Source organism: Cariama cristata, unplaced genomic scaffold (genome assembly GCF_000690535.1).
Source record: "Cariama cristata isolate BGI_N322 unplaced genomic scaffold, ASM69053v1 scaffold9836, whole genome shotgun sequence".
NCBI lineage: Eukaryota > Metazoa > Chordata > Aves > Cariamiformes > Cariamidae > Cariama > Cariama cristata.
The window spans coordinates 60,817-82,476 of record NW_009621535.1 but is presented as its reverse complement, the minus strand read 5'-3'; the positions used below and the strand labels follow the sequence as shown (position 1 = coordinate 82,476).

General features: G+C 47.2%; 1 protein-coding gene across 1 annotated transcript in view; it reads right to left on the bottom strand.

Annotated features, from left to right (window-relative positions):
* Positions 1-21,660, bottom strand: part of NTRK3 (neurotrophic tyrosine kinase, receptor, type 3) — a 96,863-nt gene that overhangs the window by 18,033 nt on the left and 57,170 nt on the right. The window contains exons 3-5 of the mRNA XM_009701998.1: positions 19,680-19,852; positions 13,774-14,017; positions 2,860-2,934 (exon numbers count right to left, since the gene is read on the bottom strand). Coding sequence (XP_009700300.1) covers positions 2,860-2,934; positions 13,774-14,017; positions 19,680-19,852 — 492 coding nt within the window. The remainder of the gene's footprint in view (positions 1-2,859; positions 2,935-13,773; positions 14,018-19,679; positions 19,853-21,660) is intronic.

Below are 21,660 nucleotides of genomic sequence, written 5' to 3'. Positions count from 1 at the left end.
CACTTCCCATCACCAAGAAAGTAGAGCAGGTCTCTCTCCTGGTTCTGCCCATCTTGAACATATCAAGCAGAGGTGGGCGCAAGCAGAGGTGGGCGCAAGGATCCTACCTGCTTCCCTCTTTGCATTTTCCAACTACCGAGGACTTCCAAAATTCACTGTCCTTGAACCAGCACCACAAATCTCTCAGCTCACAGGTTTCCTATGTATTCCTAAGGTACTTCACCTGTCTCCCAACACCGTAATGACTGTGTCCCTTGCAATCTTTTTTCCATATGAATCTCCTTAGTGAAGATGAGCAGATACCACTTTTTAACTATGGGAAACTGAGGCACAGAAGGACTAACTGAATTTCCTAAGGCAGCAGAGGACATCGGTAGCATGGGAGGGACCTGTAACCCAGTCCAAGGCTGGGATCTCACTGCTGGACTCTTCCTCTCCATGCACCTAACTGCGCTCTCCCTTTCACAACAGGAATAGCAGAACAGAAAGTATTTTTCAGCCCAGGCATTCACTGATCTGGGATTCCTGTCCTCTGTCAACCCAAGAGGGCTGAGCTTGGGGCTTCTGAGGGCACAGTGCAAGGTTGTTTCAGAAGGGATGCACAGGGAAAGCGCTTATGTTCCTTTTTCCCCTGAGTAGTTTTAATTCTTTAATTCCTACTTGCTAATAAGATAAAAGGCTGTGATTTCTGCAGGATCAAATGGTGCAGGATAAGCTAAGGGAGTTTATTAATTAGCATGCTTTCAGGGCTGGGAAAAAAATAATAAAAAGAAGCAACAGGGTTGTAGATGATAGCTATAAATATGACCCAAGCATTACCTGCCATGACATTTTAGCCAAGGGGAGGCTGTCATGTTAGTGCTGGGCATGGCACTCTGATAGTGAATAGAAATAAAAAATGAGAGGGCAAGGCTTTCTTTCTCCAAAATGTGACTATTCACAGACACGTGCTACACTTCTCCAGGGCCTGATCCTGCAAATAATACCAAGTACAGCACTTCTGTGTGTGAGTGCTCCTCTGGCTTCCCCAGGGATTGCTTGGAGCAATGAGTGCTAAGCTCAGTGGTAAGCGATTGCAGGATCAGATTCAGAGAGTGCCAAGCATTTTGGATGAAAAGAGCTATAAAGAAGTCACATATTATTATGTCACATTGCAAAGGTCAACCTCAGTATTTGTTCTGTCATAAGGACATGATTGAAAGGCAAAAAAATAGTGTCAGGGCACAGGGGAAAATAATTTTTTAAAAACTGCCTTCAGGGCTGAGGATACAAAATTACATCAGTGCTTAGAACTAAATTCCCATCCACACCCCACAATTCAATTTTGGCTCAGAAAGGCATAAACGCAACAAAATCACCTTTCGGTGGCATGTCTTCTTATCCGCTGACATATCCCCTGTAAAATCAGTGGTATCTAAACTTACACTCCCATGTGATTCTAGCAACAGTTCGGAAATGCCAGAGTCCTGCTCCATCATGGATCCCGGGAGGGCTTTGCGAGATCCACTCAGCTGCTTAACACCACGTAGGCATTCGTTTAATCCCCATTGCTTCTGTGGCAGAAGGAGTGGTGGTGAGACTGGGAGAAGGCTGGGCAGTGGGACAGCTAGTCCTTCATCAGCTGGCAAGGAGCATACACCTCCCCTAGCAATGTCACAGGGAGGTTTGGGTAATTGGACCCTAGTAATTTGTCCCAGTCATGACTACATTGCAAATATTTATGCCCATCTCTCTGGGCTTGCTAGCACAGGGGAGCTATTGAGAGGCAAGGTGTGGAAGCCATCACTTTCCTGCCTTAACTTATGAGGGGTAATAACTGCTCTGCACAGACAGTGTCTTTGGGTGGATTGGCTTGATCCGTTTCCAAAACAGACTTAAGCAAAGCCTTCCCAACTTTCTGGATCAACAGAGCACTTCCTTGTGTGCCAGCAGCAAAATCCCACAGGACGCTCAAGTTCAACATTTGCCCCTCTCACAGGCTTCTGCAGCATGCCTCCAGCAGCCTTGCAGCTTGCTGGTGGTGGCTTCTGCAATGCTGTGACAGCTGGGGACCCACCAGGCTAAGTATCCCTACACAGAGGCTCCAGCATGCAGTGAGCACAAGGGGATGGTGGCTCGCCTCTGTGGGAGGGAAGGCACAGTGAAGAGAGGTGTTACCAGCCCTCAGCTGGCTCGCAGGGCTCCCATCAGCCATCACCTTGGCAAACTCAAACTTCTTTGCACTGCCAGAGCATCAAACTCACACCAGTCCCTCGCTGCCGCTGCTCCGGGCAAGGGATGGGAGGAGCAGTGGGGCAGTGACGGTTGACATCCACTCAATTGCAGCTGCAAGTGCCCAACCAGTCAGACACCGAGGCTGTGTCTGTACTAGCAGACAGAAGGCGTCAGGGCTGGCATGTGATGGTCCAGCTGTTCAAATAGTCTGGTTTTACTCCATGTCAATTTGACAGCAACCAAACAGCTGTTGAGATGACAACACAAGTCAGGGACAGTCCCTGGTGAGCAGGGCAAATGCCACCCTGCTTTAGCTGCACGGAGACAAACCACGCTGCACTCGCTGCCATCAGAGCCAGAGGATGGCCCACGCTGTCCACTAGTGCAGACACAGCCTGAACATCCACAGAGGAAGATTGCACTGAGGACTTGTACATTCATCCCATATTATCTCACCATACAGACAAGCCCCAGAGAGCTGCTATAGTAGAAACGTGCAGTTCCCATCACACACGAGAGCCCCTTCGCTGCCAAACACACTAGACCCGACCTAGTCCCAAAGCCGCTCAACCCCATGTGTCATTTCATGCTCAAGCAGCACCAGTCCCCCGCTTCCAGCTGCCCCAGGGGTCGAGATCCACTCACTGTTGCAGCTGCCGGCGGTGCCAGTCTCTGTCGCTGCCACGCTGCGCTGAACTGGCCCTTCGGACGCGGCCCTTCCTGACAGTGAATGGGTGAAAACAAGAGAAGGAGACAAACAGAAGAGAAGGGAAGGGTGAGAGAGGGAGGGAGGGATGGGGGGGGGATGAAGCAAGGGGACAAGAAGGGAAAGGGTATGTCTTTAACTGAACCGTATGTCTTTCACTGGCTGCAACACCCCAACACTGCACAACCCTTGCTGCGAGGGCACGGGACAGGTGAGACCCTCTGGCCCTGATCACCACCACATTGCACCCCAGACCACCACCTGTGCCAGTGTGGAGAGAGAGGGAGCTGGGCAAGGGTCAAGGGGGGGCTCAGCCTCCTGAAACTTCTCATTGGACTGTGAAGTCACATCCCTTGTGGGACCCAAAGTCCCTCTCCAGACAGGAGAATTTTAGGAGGCTTGAGCGGTTCCTCTGTATCTGGTACACAAGTACCCTGCTCCTTGCCCATCAGCAGCACTCCTGGGCACAGTGCAGGGACTCATCTGCCTCTGCCAGCAGAACAAGACCCAGGCCTGAGGTCTTTACTCAAGCAAGCTCAGGTTAGCCAGAGTTAAGAGCATCATTGGCCAAATGTCCCAGTGAAACAGCTGGTACATCACCCTACGCTTCCCCAAAAGCCTTTGTCCCATCAGTAGTGTCGCAGGTTGGAGGAGGAAGAAAAAAAACCTCATCCCACAGCTTCCCATCACCCGCAAACCTGCCAGCGCTTCCAAAACTGAACCTTGGGAGGGGACAAGGGAAGCAAAATGATGGAGCACAAAATACAGCACTACTTTTTCCCATGTATCAGAGTAGGAAAGATTTGGGGAATGGGAGGGAGGAGAAGGGGGTAGGGTTCTCAGTGTGCAAATTAAGAGGGAATGACAAGCATAAGGTCTGCTGGCTTTCTAGTATGGTGTTTGTGTTCCCACTGGGCCAAAAAGGAGACAAAATCCCAAGATGAAAGGGCAGTTGGTGAGCACGGTGGTTGGGGAGGAGACTTTGGCTGTGCTGCTTAGGAGCTCAGGCTGACAGCTGCCTGGGGAATATCAAAAATACGGCCTCGGGGTGTGTCCAGCTAGTCCTTACCCTGGGCGCCTTCCCACCCTGCACCAGAGCTGAAAATTGAGCTGCTAAATGTAGCCGACAGCTCATTCTGCTTGGGGAATTGCCCTGCGAATGACTGACTTGCCTCCCTTCCCAAAAAGTTGAGGTAGGAAATGGGTGGGGGAAAGGCTTAGAAAATTGTTTCATGATGGTTGTTTAAATTGCCTCTGCATTACAATGTTACAGTTAGGGAAAAAGGAAAGAGAGATGTATTGCATCAAGCCACATCCTAAAGCCAGCTGTGGCAGAGGTATGGACATTGGAAAGAAGCAGAGCAAATGAAGTCATCCAGCAGTGGAAAAAAAACATCAATATAATAAAGTGCAGAACAAAGCAAATTCTACCTCAAACACAGAGCTGAAAGAGAAACATCTTCCTCTGTCAGATCTATTACCATGCATTTATTCCAATAACAAATAACTAACCGAAAGAGTAACCCAAACCTGATTTATTCCTCCATCTAAGTAAATATGAAGAGGCAGCTGAATCTGACTGTAAAAACCACTGATCTCATATGTTTTCCTTGTATGTATTGGAAAAAATAGGAGTGGAGTTTCTGCCTTGCTGCCAGGGGATGCTGGCAAAGCATTTGAGCTATAGATATTGTATCTTGTCACTAATGACTGCAGGGAACTAAAAGGGATTTGGATTTTTTTAATGCTTCACATTAATTGATAATTTGGTCCCAGAATCCACAGTGGAACACAGGATTTGCTATACTGGATCAGTCTAGTGGCCCATAAAATCTGGCGTCTTGCCTCAGTGATGCTCAGAAAAATCATCATCCAGTGTCTTTGCTTATAAGGTTGCTGACCATTTCTGTAAGGCCATACGATTGAAAGAGACGAAAGGTCTTTCTGGCCTGCACAGCAAGCCTCTTTGAAACCCTGAAATGCAGTTTTGGCCAGGCTGTATTACATCTGGTTTGTTTTTTTTTTATCAGTGCAAGGAAGAAACTCTGTAACTACAAACATTTTCAACGGACATGCTGCTGTTTTCCCTCTTGCTCACCACAGCCCAAATCGTGAGAAGGTGAACTCGTGTTTTCAGAGGGCAAATGAGAACATGACTGAGGCCAGAGGCAGGGACATGCCTTGTACTGAGCAGAACAATATTGATTAGGCAGTGTAAAGATTTCCCTCACTAATTCCTTTAGCAATCTTATCATGTGTTGTCTGCATAATTGGATGGGAAAGAGAGAGGAGGAATCACTTAAGCGTTCAAAGCTCAACACACACCGAGAAAATATTCTTATTTTGTGTGTGTGTATGTGCAATTTTGTGCATCGTCGCCTCTTGATTGTACATAGAACATGCTCTCTTTGACAGCCTAGCCCTAAACAGCCTGTTTATTAAAGACAGCTGCTTGCAAATAGGGGCTTTCTCCATCCAGCTGGCATGGAGAAGGAGCTCGCTGCGGCTGTGAGAGGCAGGACTATGAAACGGGGGATCAAGAGAGGAAAGCCTGCAGAAACTCTGACCATGGAGGAATCAGGAGGAAAAAAGAAAGGCAATGGTTTCTTTCCATGCAAACATCTTAATTACAGAGAGTGATGAAGATATTTGCATCTTAATTTTACTAGGGAGATCTTCAGTTTGTCTTGAAGCGACGCATAGTTTATCCATGCTCCCACTAAACTGGCTTATAACTTCTCTGCCTTCAGCTCTTTTTCTGATCATACTGAGGTTTGGGGATGCTCCCCACCTTTCCCGACCTTTCACTACCACTCACCTGGGTCCAGCATTTGACTGGTTACTCCCATTACTCTCTCCAGCTTCCAGGAAAGCAGAGATCAGCCTGGATAGCTTTCAAGGGCAGCCAAAGTCCAGTCAGCTGGAACCCTGACCTCAGTCAGAGATGCACAGGGCAGAGTATGGAAACAGAAGAGCCGACAGCCTATGTCCCACAATATCCTCCAGTCCTCAATAATCAGCGGCACAGAGATTTTCTGAAATAGATGTATTTTGTGCCTGATAGCCCCTGATAGATTACCTTGCTTTTACAACTCTGTTCAATCGCTTTTTCAACCCATCTCAGCTGTTGGCATCTTCCACATCCTGAGACAAAGAGTCCCATCACTTTTCTACCCACTGTAGCATCTCCGTTGGATCTGAACCTGACGTGTACATCACCAGGTATTTTAGGTCAGGAAATACTGAACAACAAACAGTTCCTCCCTATTTGGCTACAACCATGACCTCTGCAAATGGAAGGTCAGGTGTTAAAAAACACCAGGAACCTAAACTGAAAGGCTCTGAACTCCCAGCTCTCTGGAGCTCAGTCCAATGGTTGGGTGAAAGCAAAAGCCTCAATTCAAATGCCTGGGAATGGGCTGAGCTTTGATTGAAAGATGATAAGTTTGATTAACTGTCAGTAAGTGTGTGAGGATTTAGGGGAAACATAGAGGGGTTAAGAATGGAGGTCAGTGTTTGGGTGAATATTGAGACTATATTGAACAAAAAGTCTGAGCCAAATGACTTGCAATGCAGCAGCAACATATTCCAAGCAGGAGAAGAGGTCAGTATGGAAGTCAAGTACCATAGCAGGGAGTTTTTAATTCCCCAAAACAAACTGCTCTTTTGTGTCTGTGCTTCAAAGAAGATGTCGCCAGATTGTGAGAGCTCTTCACCTGCCACATCCCTCTCATTACTGGAATGAAATAAATGGCAACAGCATGAAAACAGCAACTCAAGCAGGAGAAAGACAGGTAGACATTGAGGAAAAGGGGAGGGGGGGAAACAGGGTGCGAGTGGAGGTCTTGGCAGGGTGGAAAATTAGGGCAATTACCATTTCTGAGAAAATGCCAGGAATACAACACAACCTAATTTCCCCAATTAATTCTTCTGCACTTGAGCTGCTTTGTGTGAAGGGCTCTTAATGTTTCAAACAGGAGGAAGGGGGGAAAAAACTCAGAGTGAGTCAACATTTGTTTTTCCCTCAGTGTAGAAATGGGGAAGTGTTGAGGAAAAATATCTGTCTAAAACACAAGATGATGCTGTTACATCTTCCTTTCAGGAGATAAGGAACTGTGCCGCAAATTCAATTTGCAGAGGTTTTTATAAGAGCCACAGAGATATCAAAGACCAGCACGTTCAATACCACACTGACTTTTCCTGCACGCAGAACACACCAGGACAGGCACAGAGACACTTAACCCACGCACCCACATTGAGCCGTTCCTTCACCTCCCATTTCCAGCCCTACTGCAAGTTAAGGGGAAATTGGTTCTTTTGCCTGCGAACCACCAGTCAGGGCAGTTGTGAGGCACCATGGTATGAGCCATCCACACCTCCTGTGGCATACAGGTGTTGTTTAGGGGGAGCAACGGCAATGAAAACAAGGAAAGAAATAACAAATCAGGGATTGGGGTGATGGGACACATAGGGTAAACAAGATGCTGAGAAGGGCATGTAATATTTTCAACAGCAGACACGGGCTCCTGCACGTAGCAAGACTATGGCTCTGCTTGGCTGGCCCATCTGTATCAGTACTAGGGGTCTGCAGGTCACATCTTCAGGTCACTATGAGACTTTTTTGCCCTTACTTACATAGGTGTGAGAAAGCAAGTCATGTTCTTCAGGATCCCACTCAGTACAGGAGAAAATTAAAGTAGTTTTCCTTTCTAAGTCCTTTCCTATAGTGGAACATATATTTACAGATATGAAACCTTCCCAATACCCAAGCAGAAAGGATGGAGAGAGAGCAGCACATTATATTTTTCACCTCAAAGAAGGGGTAGAAGAGACAAAAGGTGATGCTCAGCTGCTTAGCATTTGCACAGCACTTAGGTGCTGGAAATGGTGCTGATGTTGAAAGCTGAACGTGGCACACACATTGTACTATCTACACAAGGTCCCACACAACAGTCAGCATGGCCAGGGACTGAGCTTGCTTTCCCCAACCCATCAGTGTCAAAGCAGAGCCCAAGCATACGGTCTGGGTGCATGGAGCCTGGCTCGCTCTCTGTCCAAGCTGACTACTGCCAGTGTACACTGGGTCTACTGTAAAACCTGAGAATGGCAGCTTTTTTTTTACGTCAAAGTGAGTCAGTACTGTATCCCAGATGACAGAAATTCAGAGAGTGTTTTCCTCCCCTCTGCCTGTTGGCATTCCCCTTCGCAGGCAATGGTGCAGGGCCCTAGCACAGTCATTGCAGGGCTCCTTCCTGGTGCTAACAGGGCTGGGCAGCAGTTTCCCTCTGCTGGGATTGATCTCCCATGCTGTAAACATGCTGCAAACATGCTGCACGAGATGGACAGCAAAGCGACAAAGAGAGCATCAGGGGACATGAAAGCGGATGTTGTACAGCTGAAGGATACACACAAGCATTAAGGGGCCCTGGCAAAGATGCACAAAAAAAACTCATCGGAGAGTACAGCTAAACCTCTACAAAGAGTTCAAAGCTGGTGGGAATGGAGCACCATTCAATAATGGTGTGATCTTTTAGGGACCCTCTATCTAGGAGTGTGGGTCAGACTAAGTCTACTTTCAGTGTAAGGCTTGTCTATTAGTCTTATCTGCCATGCTGAATGAGCCTCCAAAGGAGCATGACCCAGGCAGCTGCTAAACCTCAGTGATCTATTACTTGCATGGAAACTTCACTGGAAAAATAACAGACTGTACCCAGGAGAAAGAAAACAATTTTGAATTCCAGAGGAAATCAGCTAAAGTAAGAGCTGGTCTAGATGGAAGATCATCATCAGAAAGCAACCTGACAATGAGTATTGAAAATTATCAAGAATATAGGGTTTTTACTGGCCATTTTAAAGAAAGGGAAGAAAGAAAGTGTTTACACAGTAAACTTTCATGCTTCAGAGGAGGAGGCATCTGCCAGAGGGATCCTAGACTTTTTAAAGAACACTGACCTAGGGCCAAAGTCGTAGCAGAAATGTTGTTTTGGTTCTGATGGTCTAAGGATGCGAGAGCCAAGGTTCATAGGAAGAGATATTAATCTTTTATTAAACCAACTGATACTACTGAAAAAAAAAAAAAAAGCTCAGAGAAGGCTTGTGTGTCTAAAATTCATTCTTTTTTCACCCTTCAACAATATCTTGTGTTCTGTTAAAAGATATTACTTCTTCCTGCAAACCGTGTCTTTCCCAAATCCAAACAATGCTCCAGAGTGGTGAGAACACAGAAACAGGGAGCATTTTTTGTTATTATGTTTAGCTCTGTGTTGCTGGAAATAGAACCGTATTCTCAGAGCCCTTTGCAAATCCTGTATGTGTCTTTTTTGACAAGCAGGTGTCCTCTGCACGATGAACTGTGATCAGGAGAACACTCAGGATAGACATCTGGTAAAGGATGGAGCTAAATCCCCAAGAGGTTTCAAGCCCAGTCCAGGATTTGGGGCTGGATGCGAGAAGGGTAGGACACAGATCTGGACAGAGGGATGTCTTAATGAGGTTTAATGCCTACATAAATCCTTCCTTTGCTCAAAATGTGTCTTCACTGCTGATGTCCCACCCATGTCAGGACATTACCTTGGAAGTTATTAAGGACTGTTGACTATGATTTAAGACTGTTCTCTTCTAAAGATGAAGAAACACTGCCCTTTCCCTGGGCAGCTGCCACATGATTTTGTTTTGGAATTGAATTATGCATTTGGCGGGACAAAAGGAAAATAGTCTGGATTTTACTGGAGCACCGGTGAGTTCGGAACCACAGAAGGGCTCTGGGAGCAACCAACCTCCAGACTGCTGGGTGAAAGAGCAGCTGGGAGTCCTAAGCACAGCCCTGGTGATGTCCCCAGTTCTGAACAACCCCCCCCACCCACCGTGATAGCCTCCTGCTCCCCGGGGGAGCACTGCACAGGCACCCTGTGCCTGACTTGCTGCAGTGTCCATGCCACACTCATCTCGGCTGAGGCACAGTGTCCCTGACCTGCAGTGTCCCATCACCTGCTGTCATGATCCTGAATCAGACCTAAAAAATCGCCTACTCACATGGGTTTTTTTAAAGAAAACAACAAGGAAAATGAAATCCGCCCAAATCTTTTCTCTCCAATATGGATATATTCCATTCTGCCTTCCCACAGAGACCCACACCAAAGATGGCACAGCACATTACACAACACATCACAGAAATGCTTCTTCAGCATCCCCGCCTTTACTCTTCACACAAAAGCTGGGCTACTTCTCCCCATCTCCCCAGTCCCTCCACTTCCCTCCGCTTTCTAATCAGATGCTGTTTCCCCTCTCCCCACCACCTACACCTTCACAACCATCTTCTCGCCATCCTGTCTTGTTGAAAGAAGGTTTAAAGGCAACAGCTGATGGGATCCCTCTGTGATGCACAAGGAAAAGGACGCATTTGTCTTCAGGCAGAGCATGGAGAGTCTTGTGAAGAGGGGAAACAAGCCTCTCTGCTGCTTTTGTTAAGCAAATGTTTGTTTTCTGTATCCAAAAGTGTAACAGGAAATTAAGCAGTTCACCTTTGTTAACGCACTTTTGCATCCCACAAATGCAGGAGCCAGATGGTGTTCTTTGTTTTAAAAGATTAAAAATGGGAAAGAAAGGAAATGGCTAGGAGCTAATCCTCAGCCTGGAACACACTCACGTATCCACATGGCCAGTTATCCATGCTCATGGGGCCTGGGCAGGAGCAAACATGGGGACCCAGCAGATTGAAGAGTCTGCTTGCAGAGAGCTCCAGATCTGTCACTTTGTGTCAGCTTTGAGGTGGAATCCTTCACGGCGTTCCCAGAAAATGACAAATTACAGTATTGTCCCGAGGTTGCAGCTTGGACACACCAAGAAATATTTTCTAGAAACTGCCTAAAGCAGAACTTTGTTCCAGGTCCTACTGGTGGGAACATCAGTCTGTCAACAGGAGAGAGCTGCTGTGCACAAACATTGAGAATCAGACTTGGGAATTTCACCAAGCGCATTGTAGATGTGATCAGGGACAGCACCAAAGAGTTTCAAAGTTCAGTTCTTCAGCCACATTTACACCTTCCATAGGTGAGACCCAGGAGCAGGTTGGTTCTCACACTTAACCTCATTTGTATCCATTCAAAAGCCCTCACTTGGGGTACCTTGGTATATTTTTCGATAGGTCTGTGCACTCAAAAGCATTGTCTCAGGAGCCTTGAAGGGCCAATTTTCATGCAAGGGATGTTAGGAATTAAAATTGCAAGAAAGAGCATAAATGCACAACTGTTGTGAAGCCATACAGTTTTTCTCACCTATGTTTGCAGGAGTAGGTGAATGCTTCTTCTTACCAGAGTTAAAAGTCTAATACAGTCAATTCACATAAGCCCCATGTGGCTTCATTAGTGTCATAAGCAGGTTTCCGTTCAAAGGGTTTACTACTCTGGTTTGTAGGGAACTTGGAAGTGCAGGTTGCCACATAGAAAACAAATAAATTTTGCAGTCCAGAGATAGCAAGGCTCACACCAGTTCTTGCAGAGAATTAACGCAGTGGTGCTGTGCAAAGGCAGAGGGAGAGGAGAGGACAGGTACGAGATAGTGGTGGATGGGGAAGGACAGAGACTGTCACAGGAGTGACACATGTGAGTGCACCAGAAGGGTGAATAATGAGATCGTCTTCATGTGCTCTCCTGGTAAACATGTCCCACAAGGTAGTGATGAGAGAAGGAGATTGAGAAATGAACCTATCTGGGTTCTTCTCATATGCTGGGAGGAGTGTGATTGGGCTGTGGCTGAAGAGGGGATGAAGGACACTTGGCCTCTGGACTTCTGCTCTTTGCTGAGGGAGTGTATGGTCTGGATGGTCTTCCCAGCTCTGCCACCAAATCCTGCTTTGGCCTTGGGCAAGTCACGTAAACACTCTGCCCCTCATGTCGCCAATGTAAATATGGGCAATCAGAACCTTATTTTGCTAGGACACTTCTTTGGACTGTAACAGAGAAAAGGTTTCCATGCATGCAGAGCATTGACTTACTGAACAAGAGTTTTAAAAGTACCAAACACCAGTGAAAACAGAGAAAGGAAAATCAACTAAGAACACAACGCCATGCTGGTCTAAAGCTCAGCTCTTGCTCTGGTAATCAGGTGCTAACTAGTGATTACTTTGGTCGTGCATGGCAATTTGTGTTAGTAGAGAAAAATCCACTAAAAAACCCTACGAGACTGCACAAGATAGCATGGAGCAATCCTCAGCAAAGCGTTTTGCACAGACAGGATGAGGTCTACAGGACACCACCACAGAGAAGACATAAAATCCCACAACAGTGAACTGACCTCTGGAGATCATCTCAATTCTCAGTCCTTGGGGGCCCTCCCAGCCTTCAGATGTCAACAGCAGCAAATTCTCCCATTGCATAGAGAGCTCGCTGTGCTGCAGGGACACAAGCTCGGCTGGGATTGTCTCAAGCAGTGTGACACTGACTGTGGTTGGTGTAGGTCTAATATGGCTGAAGGAAAGGAGGCAGGCAAGAACATGGGTAATTGCATGGGCTGCTTCTCATCCTCCCTTGGGCTTTTCTCTTTCCTACTTGCTCCTTCCTGAAGTTTCAGCAGTGATGGGACTGTAGCCACCTCCTCCCTCATCACTGCCCAGTAACTGCACCCAGACCTTTTCCCAACATGGGCTTTTGTATTGCACAGTGAAGATCGATTTCGTCACTGGTAATTAAACTCAGTGATAAGCCAATGTCCTGGGCTTTGAGAGGTGATATGTCTCAGCAGAAATCTGATCACATTTTTCCTCTTCCTCGACACAGTAACTCCACTTGGCAGCTGCTTATCACATAAGGAAAATCTTTTAAATCACTGAAGACCATAGGTCAACCCTTTCTCAGGTAGCTCATAGAAATAATCCTCAAAGCCAAATATCCACATTGTAACCAGAAAGAAACCAGCCTTAGTCCAAGCATCAGGCTAGAAACCACTGCTCCTTAGCCTAAAAAGCCCTTCCCTGCTGGTGGATGGCCTGGCGACAAATGCCTACTCCAGTGTGCTTCAAATGCTTTGCACATCACAGCTTCTCCTGTAGCTGAGGAAGGGTGAGAAACACGCTGTGCCCCCAGGGAGGCTCCCACCCCGGGCAGACAGGGCAGCGCAGACAGGTACGAAAGGAGTGTGCAAGACAAGGGGACAGTGGGAGCACAAATCACAGAAGAAAAGGCTTTTTTCCTGACTCATTGAGTCCATCCCCAGAGACGAGTGCAGGATTAGCCTCTGCACTAAACCCAGGCGTTTTTATCTAGTTGCTTCCTGAACTTCTTTAATGACAGGCCCTCAGCAACCTACCTCTGGCAAATTATTCCATTGTCTAAATAATGACCCTGCTGGAAAAAAGTGTTTTGAGGTCAAACCTAAATTGCCTATTATTTCCTCTTCCGTATTTTATGCACTTATCAGTCAGTCTTTCAGTGGCTTTTTCTCTAGGTCCCTGTATTAAGTTTCTTTAATCTAACACCAGAGGTCACAGCCTGAAGTCTTTGTCATCTCTTTAGATTACCTTTAATTTATCAATGTCTTCAAAAAAGAGGGAGAAAAAAATAGGGAGGAAGTAAGAATGGGATGACTTCAGAGCCATCCCAAAGCGTATGACTGTGTGCTGGGGTATCACAGAGAGCTCTGTGTGTAGGCATCTGCATGGATGTCTGAGCTACAAGCATGCCTGGGACTGAAAAGGAGTAAGGACGGTGGTTCAGGGATGCCAGATTGACATCTGTGCACATGTTTCAATGAGGACATAACCAAGCGAGTGAGCCCAAGAGCTCCAAAAACTGAATTACTGTAACATTTCCTAGTCTCCCTTTGCTCTGAGCATCAGACTGCCGCTGGAGCTGCCTTACCCTGTAGTAATCAGTGCTGTAGACATCTCTTGACATCCCAAAGTCTCCAATCTTCACCAGCAGGTTGGCTCCGACCAAGCAGTTCCTGGTGGCCAGGTCTCTATGGACAAAGTGCTGGGAGGCAAGGTACACCATTCCAGAGGCGATCTGGCTAGCGATGTGGAGCATCTGGGATAGCCCTAGCTCCCCTTTGGCTTGTCGAGGCTGCCCATCCACGAGGATCATAGCATCTGGGCCATGTGCCCTATAGGGAGGAAGAAGCAAAAAGCATAGAGTTGGGTCTCAAAAGTGACCAGGAGATAGGAATCCCACACGGTCGCTGTTCCTGCTGGAGTGGAGACTAGCCCCCAACTCTGCACTGTGAGGATGTACACACAGCTCCAGTGGTAAGAAAAAAGAAAAGCTTAAGAGAATAGGAGGTTGGGGAACATTTGGTGGGGGAGTGGGTGCCATGTGTCCTTATCCTATCTGTACTCTACTGCAAGCAACCTCTTATGGCCACAAATGGAGACAGACTGCCAGGACAGAGGGACCGATGGCTTGATGCAACATGGAAATCCTTCTCTATCAAGACCTGTGCAAAACCAATGAGCCTCCAGATATTTACATGTTTGCTCCAGTTAATTCTTACACCTTGGAAACCTTCACAGAGATATCATCCCCTTTTCTTCCACAGCCATCATATTCTTGCTACGTAGTCTCTTTATTAATCCCGAACAGCCTCCTCTATTTCCTCCAAACACCATATCACCAAACAACCGCCCCCTGATGGATATCAGTACAGCTAGAGATCACAGAAAAGGTTTCAGAGGAACACCAGCAGCTTCATCCCTGGAAAATATCTTTTATATCGTGAGCTATCCCAGAGGTAACACAGATACTGTGAACTGTGAAGGCACGAGTACAGGTGCAAAGGTTAGACCTGGATGTCAGCAGATGCAGAGAACATCCTGGGCATCAAAAGCAAATACCTTGCTGAACCAAGTGCATTGCAAATGCAGGACTTAAGGTCAGTCTCATTCCTGTTCTGTCCTCTTTTTAGTCCCCTTCCTTGCTGTGTACCAAGCCTGTCTTTGCCATGCTCCCTCTGTGATGTCGCTTCCCCTGGTAGAGCTCACCATGTGGTAGCCTGTGTGAAGGTGGAATAACAAAAGCCCTCATGTTTAGGGAAAGGCAAGAGATTTTGCTGTGACCTTCCTCCTTGTGACTAAGATACAGTACAGCATTTCCTCTGAGGCTTTCATACTGTTCTCTTTGAAATGGTTCTTGGCATGTCACCCCTGTCATCAGCAGTAACCCCACACAGAGACAGCAAATTGAAATTGCACATACAGAGCTTTCCCTCCTTCTTGACAGGGGATTGAACAACCCACAACAAGATCCAAATTGTTTCCCTCCTTTGTCTCTGTTCCCAAATTGATCTGCTGAGCTTGAGGGTACACCAAAGGGATTAGCATCCAGGTGTTTGGGGTTCAACCAATAGTTTTTCAAATGCCCCTCTCTTTAGCTGCCTCCTGCTGCCCTGCCACTGGGAACATGGCTCTGAATGTCCCCTCCTGGTAGAAAGGACAGCTGGAAGAGGAGAGGAACTTCAGAAATGGATGCTGAGGAGCCAAGAGTGGTTTTTGGGAGCCATGAGTGAGTGATGCTGCAGTGAATGTGGAATGAGCTGGCTGGGAGCAGCACTGCGGGCAGTAGGGCTGGGGCTGCTGGAGGCATCTTGGAGGCTGGTGGGCATGGTGGGAGCAGTAGCCCATTGGAAGAGCTGCTGAGGGCAAGGAAGACCCACAGAAGAGTCTATGCAGAAACGACTGCTTGATGTCTTATTTAAACAGCCCACAGTTGGGTTTACCCCAGGAAATTACCTGGTGGTGACAACAGATGTCAACAGCAGGTGAAGCTGAGCCAGGGCTAAGCAGGTTAGCTAAAACCAGCAAAGCAGGACAAACAATAGCTTCTAAAGCTGTGCTGGACAGTTTGTACCAGTCATGCCTTGCAGTTACACCATATTTAGCTGCAGTTGATACCTGTTGTCATCAAAGGTGAACATTCCTAGGTGAGAAGTGAAGGATATATTACTATCTCATTACTGCCACCTTTTTCAAATACAATAATGGCCCCCAAAGTAATGTCTTGTGTCTAAAGGAAACAGGTAATGTTTAAAAAATGGTCAGCCAACACCTTTATTCTGCTGGCTCTTTGTACATCCTACTGTATAGGACACATCTCGGTATGTCCTATACAATATATACACTTCCCTCTCCCCCTTTCTCCATCCCACATGGTTACAGTCCAGAAGGAAGAAGTATCAACACATTTATGAGATTAACAGGAAGGATATTAATACATTCAGTTGTTTCAAGAAGCCTACAGGGAATATGAGAAGGGTCTGCCCATCTTTTCCTGGGAAAAGGGGTTTAATTCAGCTTTACAGAGAGGCCATAAAATTGGGTGGACCCCCTGTTAAAGAACTCTTGGGTTTTTTTTCCATTATGGAGCGATGGAGGTTTTTGTCAGCGTGGGGAAGAAAATCACCCCTCTGGCTTCCTCTGCTGAAATTCTTCTTTCTATCCCAAGACAGTCCTGACTGTGGGGCTGCTTCACTGGAAGTGCTGACACAAAAACCTCAGAACTTTGCAACTTTTCTAACAAAATCTATTGCCTGTCTGAGTTAACAGCAAATGGCAACAACTTACCATCGACTGCAAAGAGGGTCTGTAACGGCAATGTGCAAATATCCCTACTTCAAATTTGCTGCTGTCACAGGCAGAAAACAAAAGCTAGAAAACCAGTGACAGAAGGAAAGGGAGGAAGCGATGTAGATATTCGGTGAGCAGAGAGGGAAGGAGGTTGCTGCAGACCCCCGAGCAGCGAGTCTGTGTGCCGGGGACCACCGAGCCTTGCCAGGCACACAACCTCTGGGCAGTCTCCAGCCCCCGTGTACACCAGCCCTAAGGATGCCATGCTCCCTGGAGAGCAATGCCTCTATTTCTCCACGGCAGGATCTTTTCACTATCCCTTTTCTGTTAGCCAGGACACCATGATTGCAGTTTCCCCTGGCGTGGAGAGCAGAGTAAGTTGTTGCACCACCAGCAATGGTCTTACACGCGGGGGCCCTGGGAGGTTTTAGAGCCATCCCAATGCATGCCACCTCTCACCCAGCTGGTAGGTGTCGATCCTAGTTCTCCCCTTGCCACACCAGTTAATTTTACAGACCACCAAAATTCTCTCTCTTCTCTGGGAAGTACACAGAAGTCTAAATACACTTAGGGGAATTTATTTATTGTACTTTTCTCTAGGAGACTGGGTCTAAAGTGAGCCTCTTCCATTTTACCGCTTTTCCAATTTCTGCAGTTAAACTGGGAAAAGTCCATCTGAGTGTCTCTTACGGACTCCCAGTGTCCCTGGCCTCTAGTGCCTGGGAGCAACTGTCTCTCGCTATGGGCTGGGTGAATCATGCCACAATAAAAACTGCTGCTTGCTGGGGGATGCCAGGCACTCCTGCAACACCAGCCCTCTCTGACCCCCTTGCAGCCCCCCATCCTCCAGAGTTTCCCACCAGCAGATAGCTGACCTGACAAACAAAGCCCAAGACTTGCCTCCTTAGGCATTTTGAGTTCCTGTTTGTCGGGTATAAGCTCCCTTGTCCCAAAAGCCAGCTTCTTTTGGGACACAAAAGGATTTCACTGCCTATCACACACCAACATGCAGAGAAGGGAGCTTGTAGCTGCTTGCTTCACAGCTGCATGAGGAGAAGCTGGCAGCTGAATGCAACTGGAAGATGAGAGGCTGCAATCCAAGGGACCACACATCTGGAAAGTTTCTTTTCCTTCATAAAGGCCAAAGACAATACAACAACAATTTCTTCTCCAGTGACACTGGGACAAGCCTTGGCCTCCCAGGGCATAAGTTTCTCAGACGTGTCCCAAGGCAGGGTTGGGACATGGGGATGAGGGGTTCCATGGCTCCAGCATGATATCAGCCTTAGGAGCACACTGTTGTGTGAACCAATTCCACAAGGTATTGGAAGTGGGCATGAGACATCCCTCTGAGACAGTGAGAGTGCCTGTTTTGGACTATACTGTTTGGGAGGCCAACTAGAGCAGTGAAGGAGGCTACGCCTCAGCTGTAATGTCTAAGAAGACTAAGGTTGCTGGTTCTGCCAGGAAAAAAGATGGGTCAATTTTCTGGTTTTTCTTGTGAAGCACTTCAAGAATGCAGTCTCTCATGCTCTTTTTTAGAATGCCTTCCTTCAGTCACAAGGCTGAGGCACTGTCCTTAACACTGCATCTCTGATCTCCGCTAAAACACCATTTCAGACCAATGCACGGTTTCATGCCAGTTGGCAGCACCCAATCCACTGCTGCTGGGAGGTTGCCGAGCCCCTGCAAGACAGGGTACCACAAGAGAGGGTCCTAGGGTAACCACGGCTGCTCCCCCTTGAAGATGGGTCTGAGAAGTTCTGCAAAGGTAGTGTAGCATCAGCCTTCACTCATCCTACCTTGCCAAGGATGTCATCTATCCAGAGCCTGAGAGAGGAACTGAGCTATAAAATCATATTCAATCTACCCACAACTATGCCAAAATGAAGAGGGAAACCAACGCAGGGATGTTCCCAGTTCAGCCACTGACCCGTGAACGCCCCAAGGGAGCTGCAGACAGGTTGGCACTGCTTGGCAGAGGAAAGAAGAAACCTCTGGGTTCCTTTCCCATAGCTCTTCTGGTGTAGGTGATTGCTTAGAAATGAAAACCTCAGGGAAGGACCTATGTTTCGTGGTCAGAAACTGACTGTAATGGTGGAAAAATAATCGCTGAGTGTATCCCAACCCCACATCTAGACCTGCTGTGCTCAAGCTTCTTGTTCCTGCCGCAATCACGTTCACACTTAGCAGTCAAAACAGGAAAATATCAAGGGTCCAATTTTCTAAACACTGAGAAATAAAACTACTAATTATTTCAAGAGGTAAGTACCACTCCACTTGCACGCAGGTTTCAGAGTGTAATTTCTGTATCGTGGGAGAACAGCACCACAAACATCCTCCCACAGTTGCTTCCCTGCCCCTCATCGCTGGCGGATTCAGGGCACACAAATGATCTGCCTTGTGCTGATGAAATGGCTGAATGATGATGGGGGCGGGGGGGCTTCAGTAATTTGCGTCTCTCTAGAGGCAGGGAAGGCAATTACGGCACTTCGTCAGGCCTTGCCTAGCTTCTGGAGTAGCATGGTGCCACAGGTTAGGATATTAGGATGTCTCAGTCAGGATCTCTGTCTGATGATGTTTAGGGAACAAGTACCAGGGATGAACTCCACAGGCAACACCTGAGGCTCCTCCAACATTTCTCAGGTCTTTTCTGAATATAGGAATGAGAACTAGAGATCAGTAAATGCTCAGGATACCAATCAGACCAAGGACTCCAGCAAGTTTCTCCAAGGAATATTTTGGTTCTTGTGCTATTGAACCAGGAGCTATGTGACATGGGGAGTGATGGCTAGTGGCCTTCCTGTTTCAGCAGGGCATGGCTTTGCTGGGTTTATGGGACTTGGAGCTGCTGACAGCCATGGCTTCATGTCCTTTTACCACCACAGGGCAGAGAGGGATTGCAGCCATGCTTCCTGCGGCTTCAAACTTGCTGGGGTGGGAGAAGGAAAGTCTGGTTACTGTAGCTCACAAGGACTATCCCTGGGACTACCTATGAGGAAATGTTGGGGTAGGGCTAATAAAGCACCAGATCTGGTGAGGACCATCATCTCCTCCAAGCTGCCCTTGGAACAACCAGCTCTCATTACAGAGCCCACCAGCATCCACGCAGTAAAGGTGTCACTGGTGCACCACAGATCTATAACAACCTACACTGAGGTTGCAGCACGGTTGCACAGCATCTCCCATGCCCTCCTTCACACATACCTCAGGAACTTGTTCAGGTCACCATGCTTCATGTACTCGAAGACCATGATGAGTGGGTCACCGTCACCACAGACGCCGTAAAACTTGACGATGTGCTCATGCTGCAGGTTGGTGAGCAGCTCTGCCTCCCTCTGGAAATCCTTGCGGGCTGCCAAGGTGGGGTCTTTCAGCGCCTGAAAGAAGGGGTACAGATATGCACAGGGTGGGCTTAGGTGGGAGCAAAGCCAGAACAAACAGGTCACAGCATTGCAGAGGAGCTGATGAGGAAGGCAGAGGAACTGCTGCTGCCAGCCCAGTGGCACTGGGAGGGCTGGTGGTAGATGCTGGTGGCAATACCTCAAAATTTCGTTCATGTAGTTACTGGCCCAACAGGTTCCCCAACTAATTTCCCAGGCAGCAGCAAATATGCCTCAGAGGGTAATAGCTTCCAATTATTCCCAGCTTGGGCAGGATTTGTACTGGTGACCTAGGGGTGAATGGCTTCATATCTCATTATTATTAAATTCCTGAGCCAGCCAGTCCTTGCTATCTGTCTTTTATTTTGAAATAGCTGACTACACTGCCTTTATTCAGAAGATGGATTTCTCTGGCTGTGCAGTTATTGTGCGGATTTTTCAAACTGCCTCTGAAGAAGGACACTGTCAAGTCTTTTCTCATAATTTTTAGAATCATGTTTTTATTCCCTGCTGTTTATAACAGCTCCCCTGGCAGACTGATGCTGAAAGTGGTATCCTTATTGAGAATATCTCATCTTCCACATTGCCATGGCAGGGTAGCTTGCAGGCTCCGGGCTGTGTGGACCAGGCCAACTTCTCAGGGTTGCTACGAAGATGTTGCTGTGGGTACAGCCAGCGATCAGAGAGGGTTCCCCAGGGTTGGAGTCTGGCTTGTCCACACATTATTGCGCAGTTGCATTGGAAAGCTAGTTTGAAAGCAGTGTGTTGTCATCCCAGGGTATCAATGGAGGGCACTTAGTAAAAAAAGTTGAAGTCCAGGACATTTGGCAAGATGGGATGGCCACGAGAATCAGCACAGTCTTTGCAAACTTTTAAGGAAATGAAGAGGCGATTCTGGTTTTGAGTTGCTGGGTCTCAGTTACATTCTCCCCATCCTCCACATGCCAGGACTGTTTAGTACCAGTTCTGGCTTTAACTGTGCAGCCTAAGAGGAGTCAAAAAGCATCCAAGGCAACTTGTTCCAGTTATTCCCAGATTCAATCTGGTGTGCACCGGTTCCCCCTCAGTGGCGGGCAACACTAGGTAGCTCTCCCTTACCTACACACAAATATACCTGCTCCCTTTTCCCCATTCCTCGAATCTCCCCATGTGGACAGAAGAGGTGACATCAGCAGGCACAGGCTCCAATTTATGTGCAAAAAGGGATGTTAAGCATCAGAAAACTATGCATAGAGGAAGGGGCTGAGCACACTGCTAACGCATCTCCGGTTGGTCCGTGGCACTGCTGGATGCAATGCCCTGCACAGCGAAGTAGGGAGTCCTCCAGAGTAGGTGCTTTTCCCCTTGGAGTAGATCTGTTGCGAGGTTTTTACCCAAGCCTTAGGACACTGCCTCATCTCCTTCTTCTGCCCACAAACTGCTAGTCATGTGGCATAATTTTATTTTAATTCTATGTCCTCTGGGATAGCTTGACTAGAGATATTTAGATGGATGTTAGTTACATGATGCAGATGGCAAAGCATCCATCCTTATCTCAGACACCCAATTACTTTTAGTCATTTAATATCTTCATAATGTTGATGCTACCCTATTTTTCCCCAGGAAAACAGTCTCCTCCCCCATCACTCTTTTCTCCCCCTTTTTCCTGTGGTTGCATGTAATATTTCAGGCTGCAGTGAGTTTAGGTTTTCTTTCCTTCACACACAATCATTCCTACAAGGTGTTAGGACTGTAAGTTTGTAAATATCACATACCAAAAAAAAAAAAAAAAAAATTTAAAAAAACACATATTTAAAAAGTTAAAA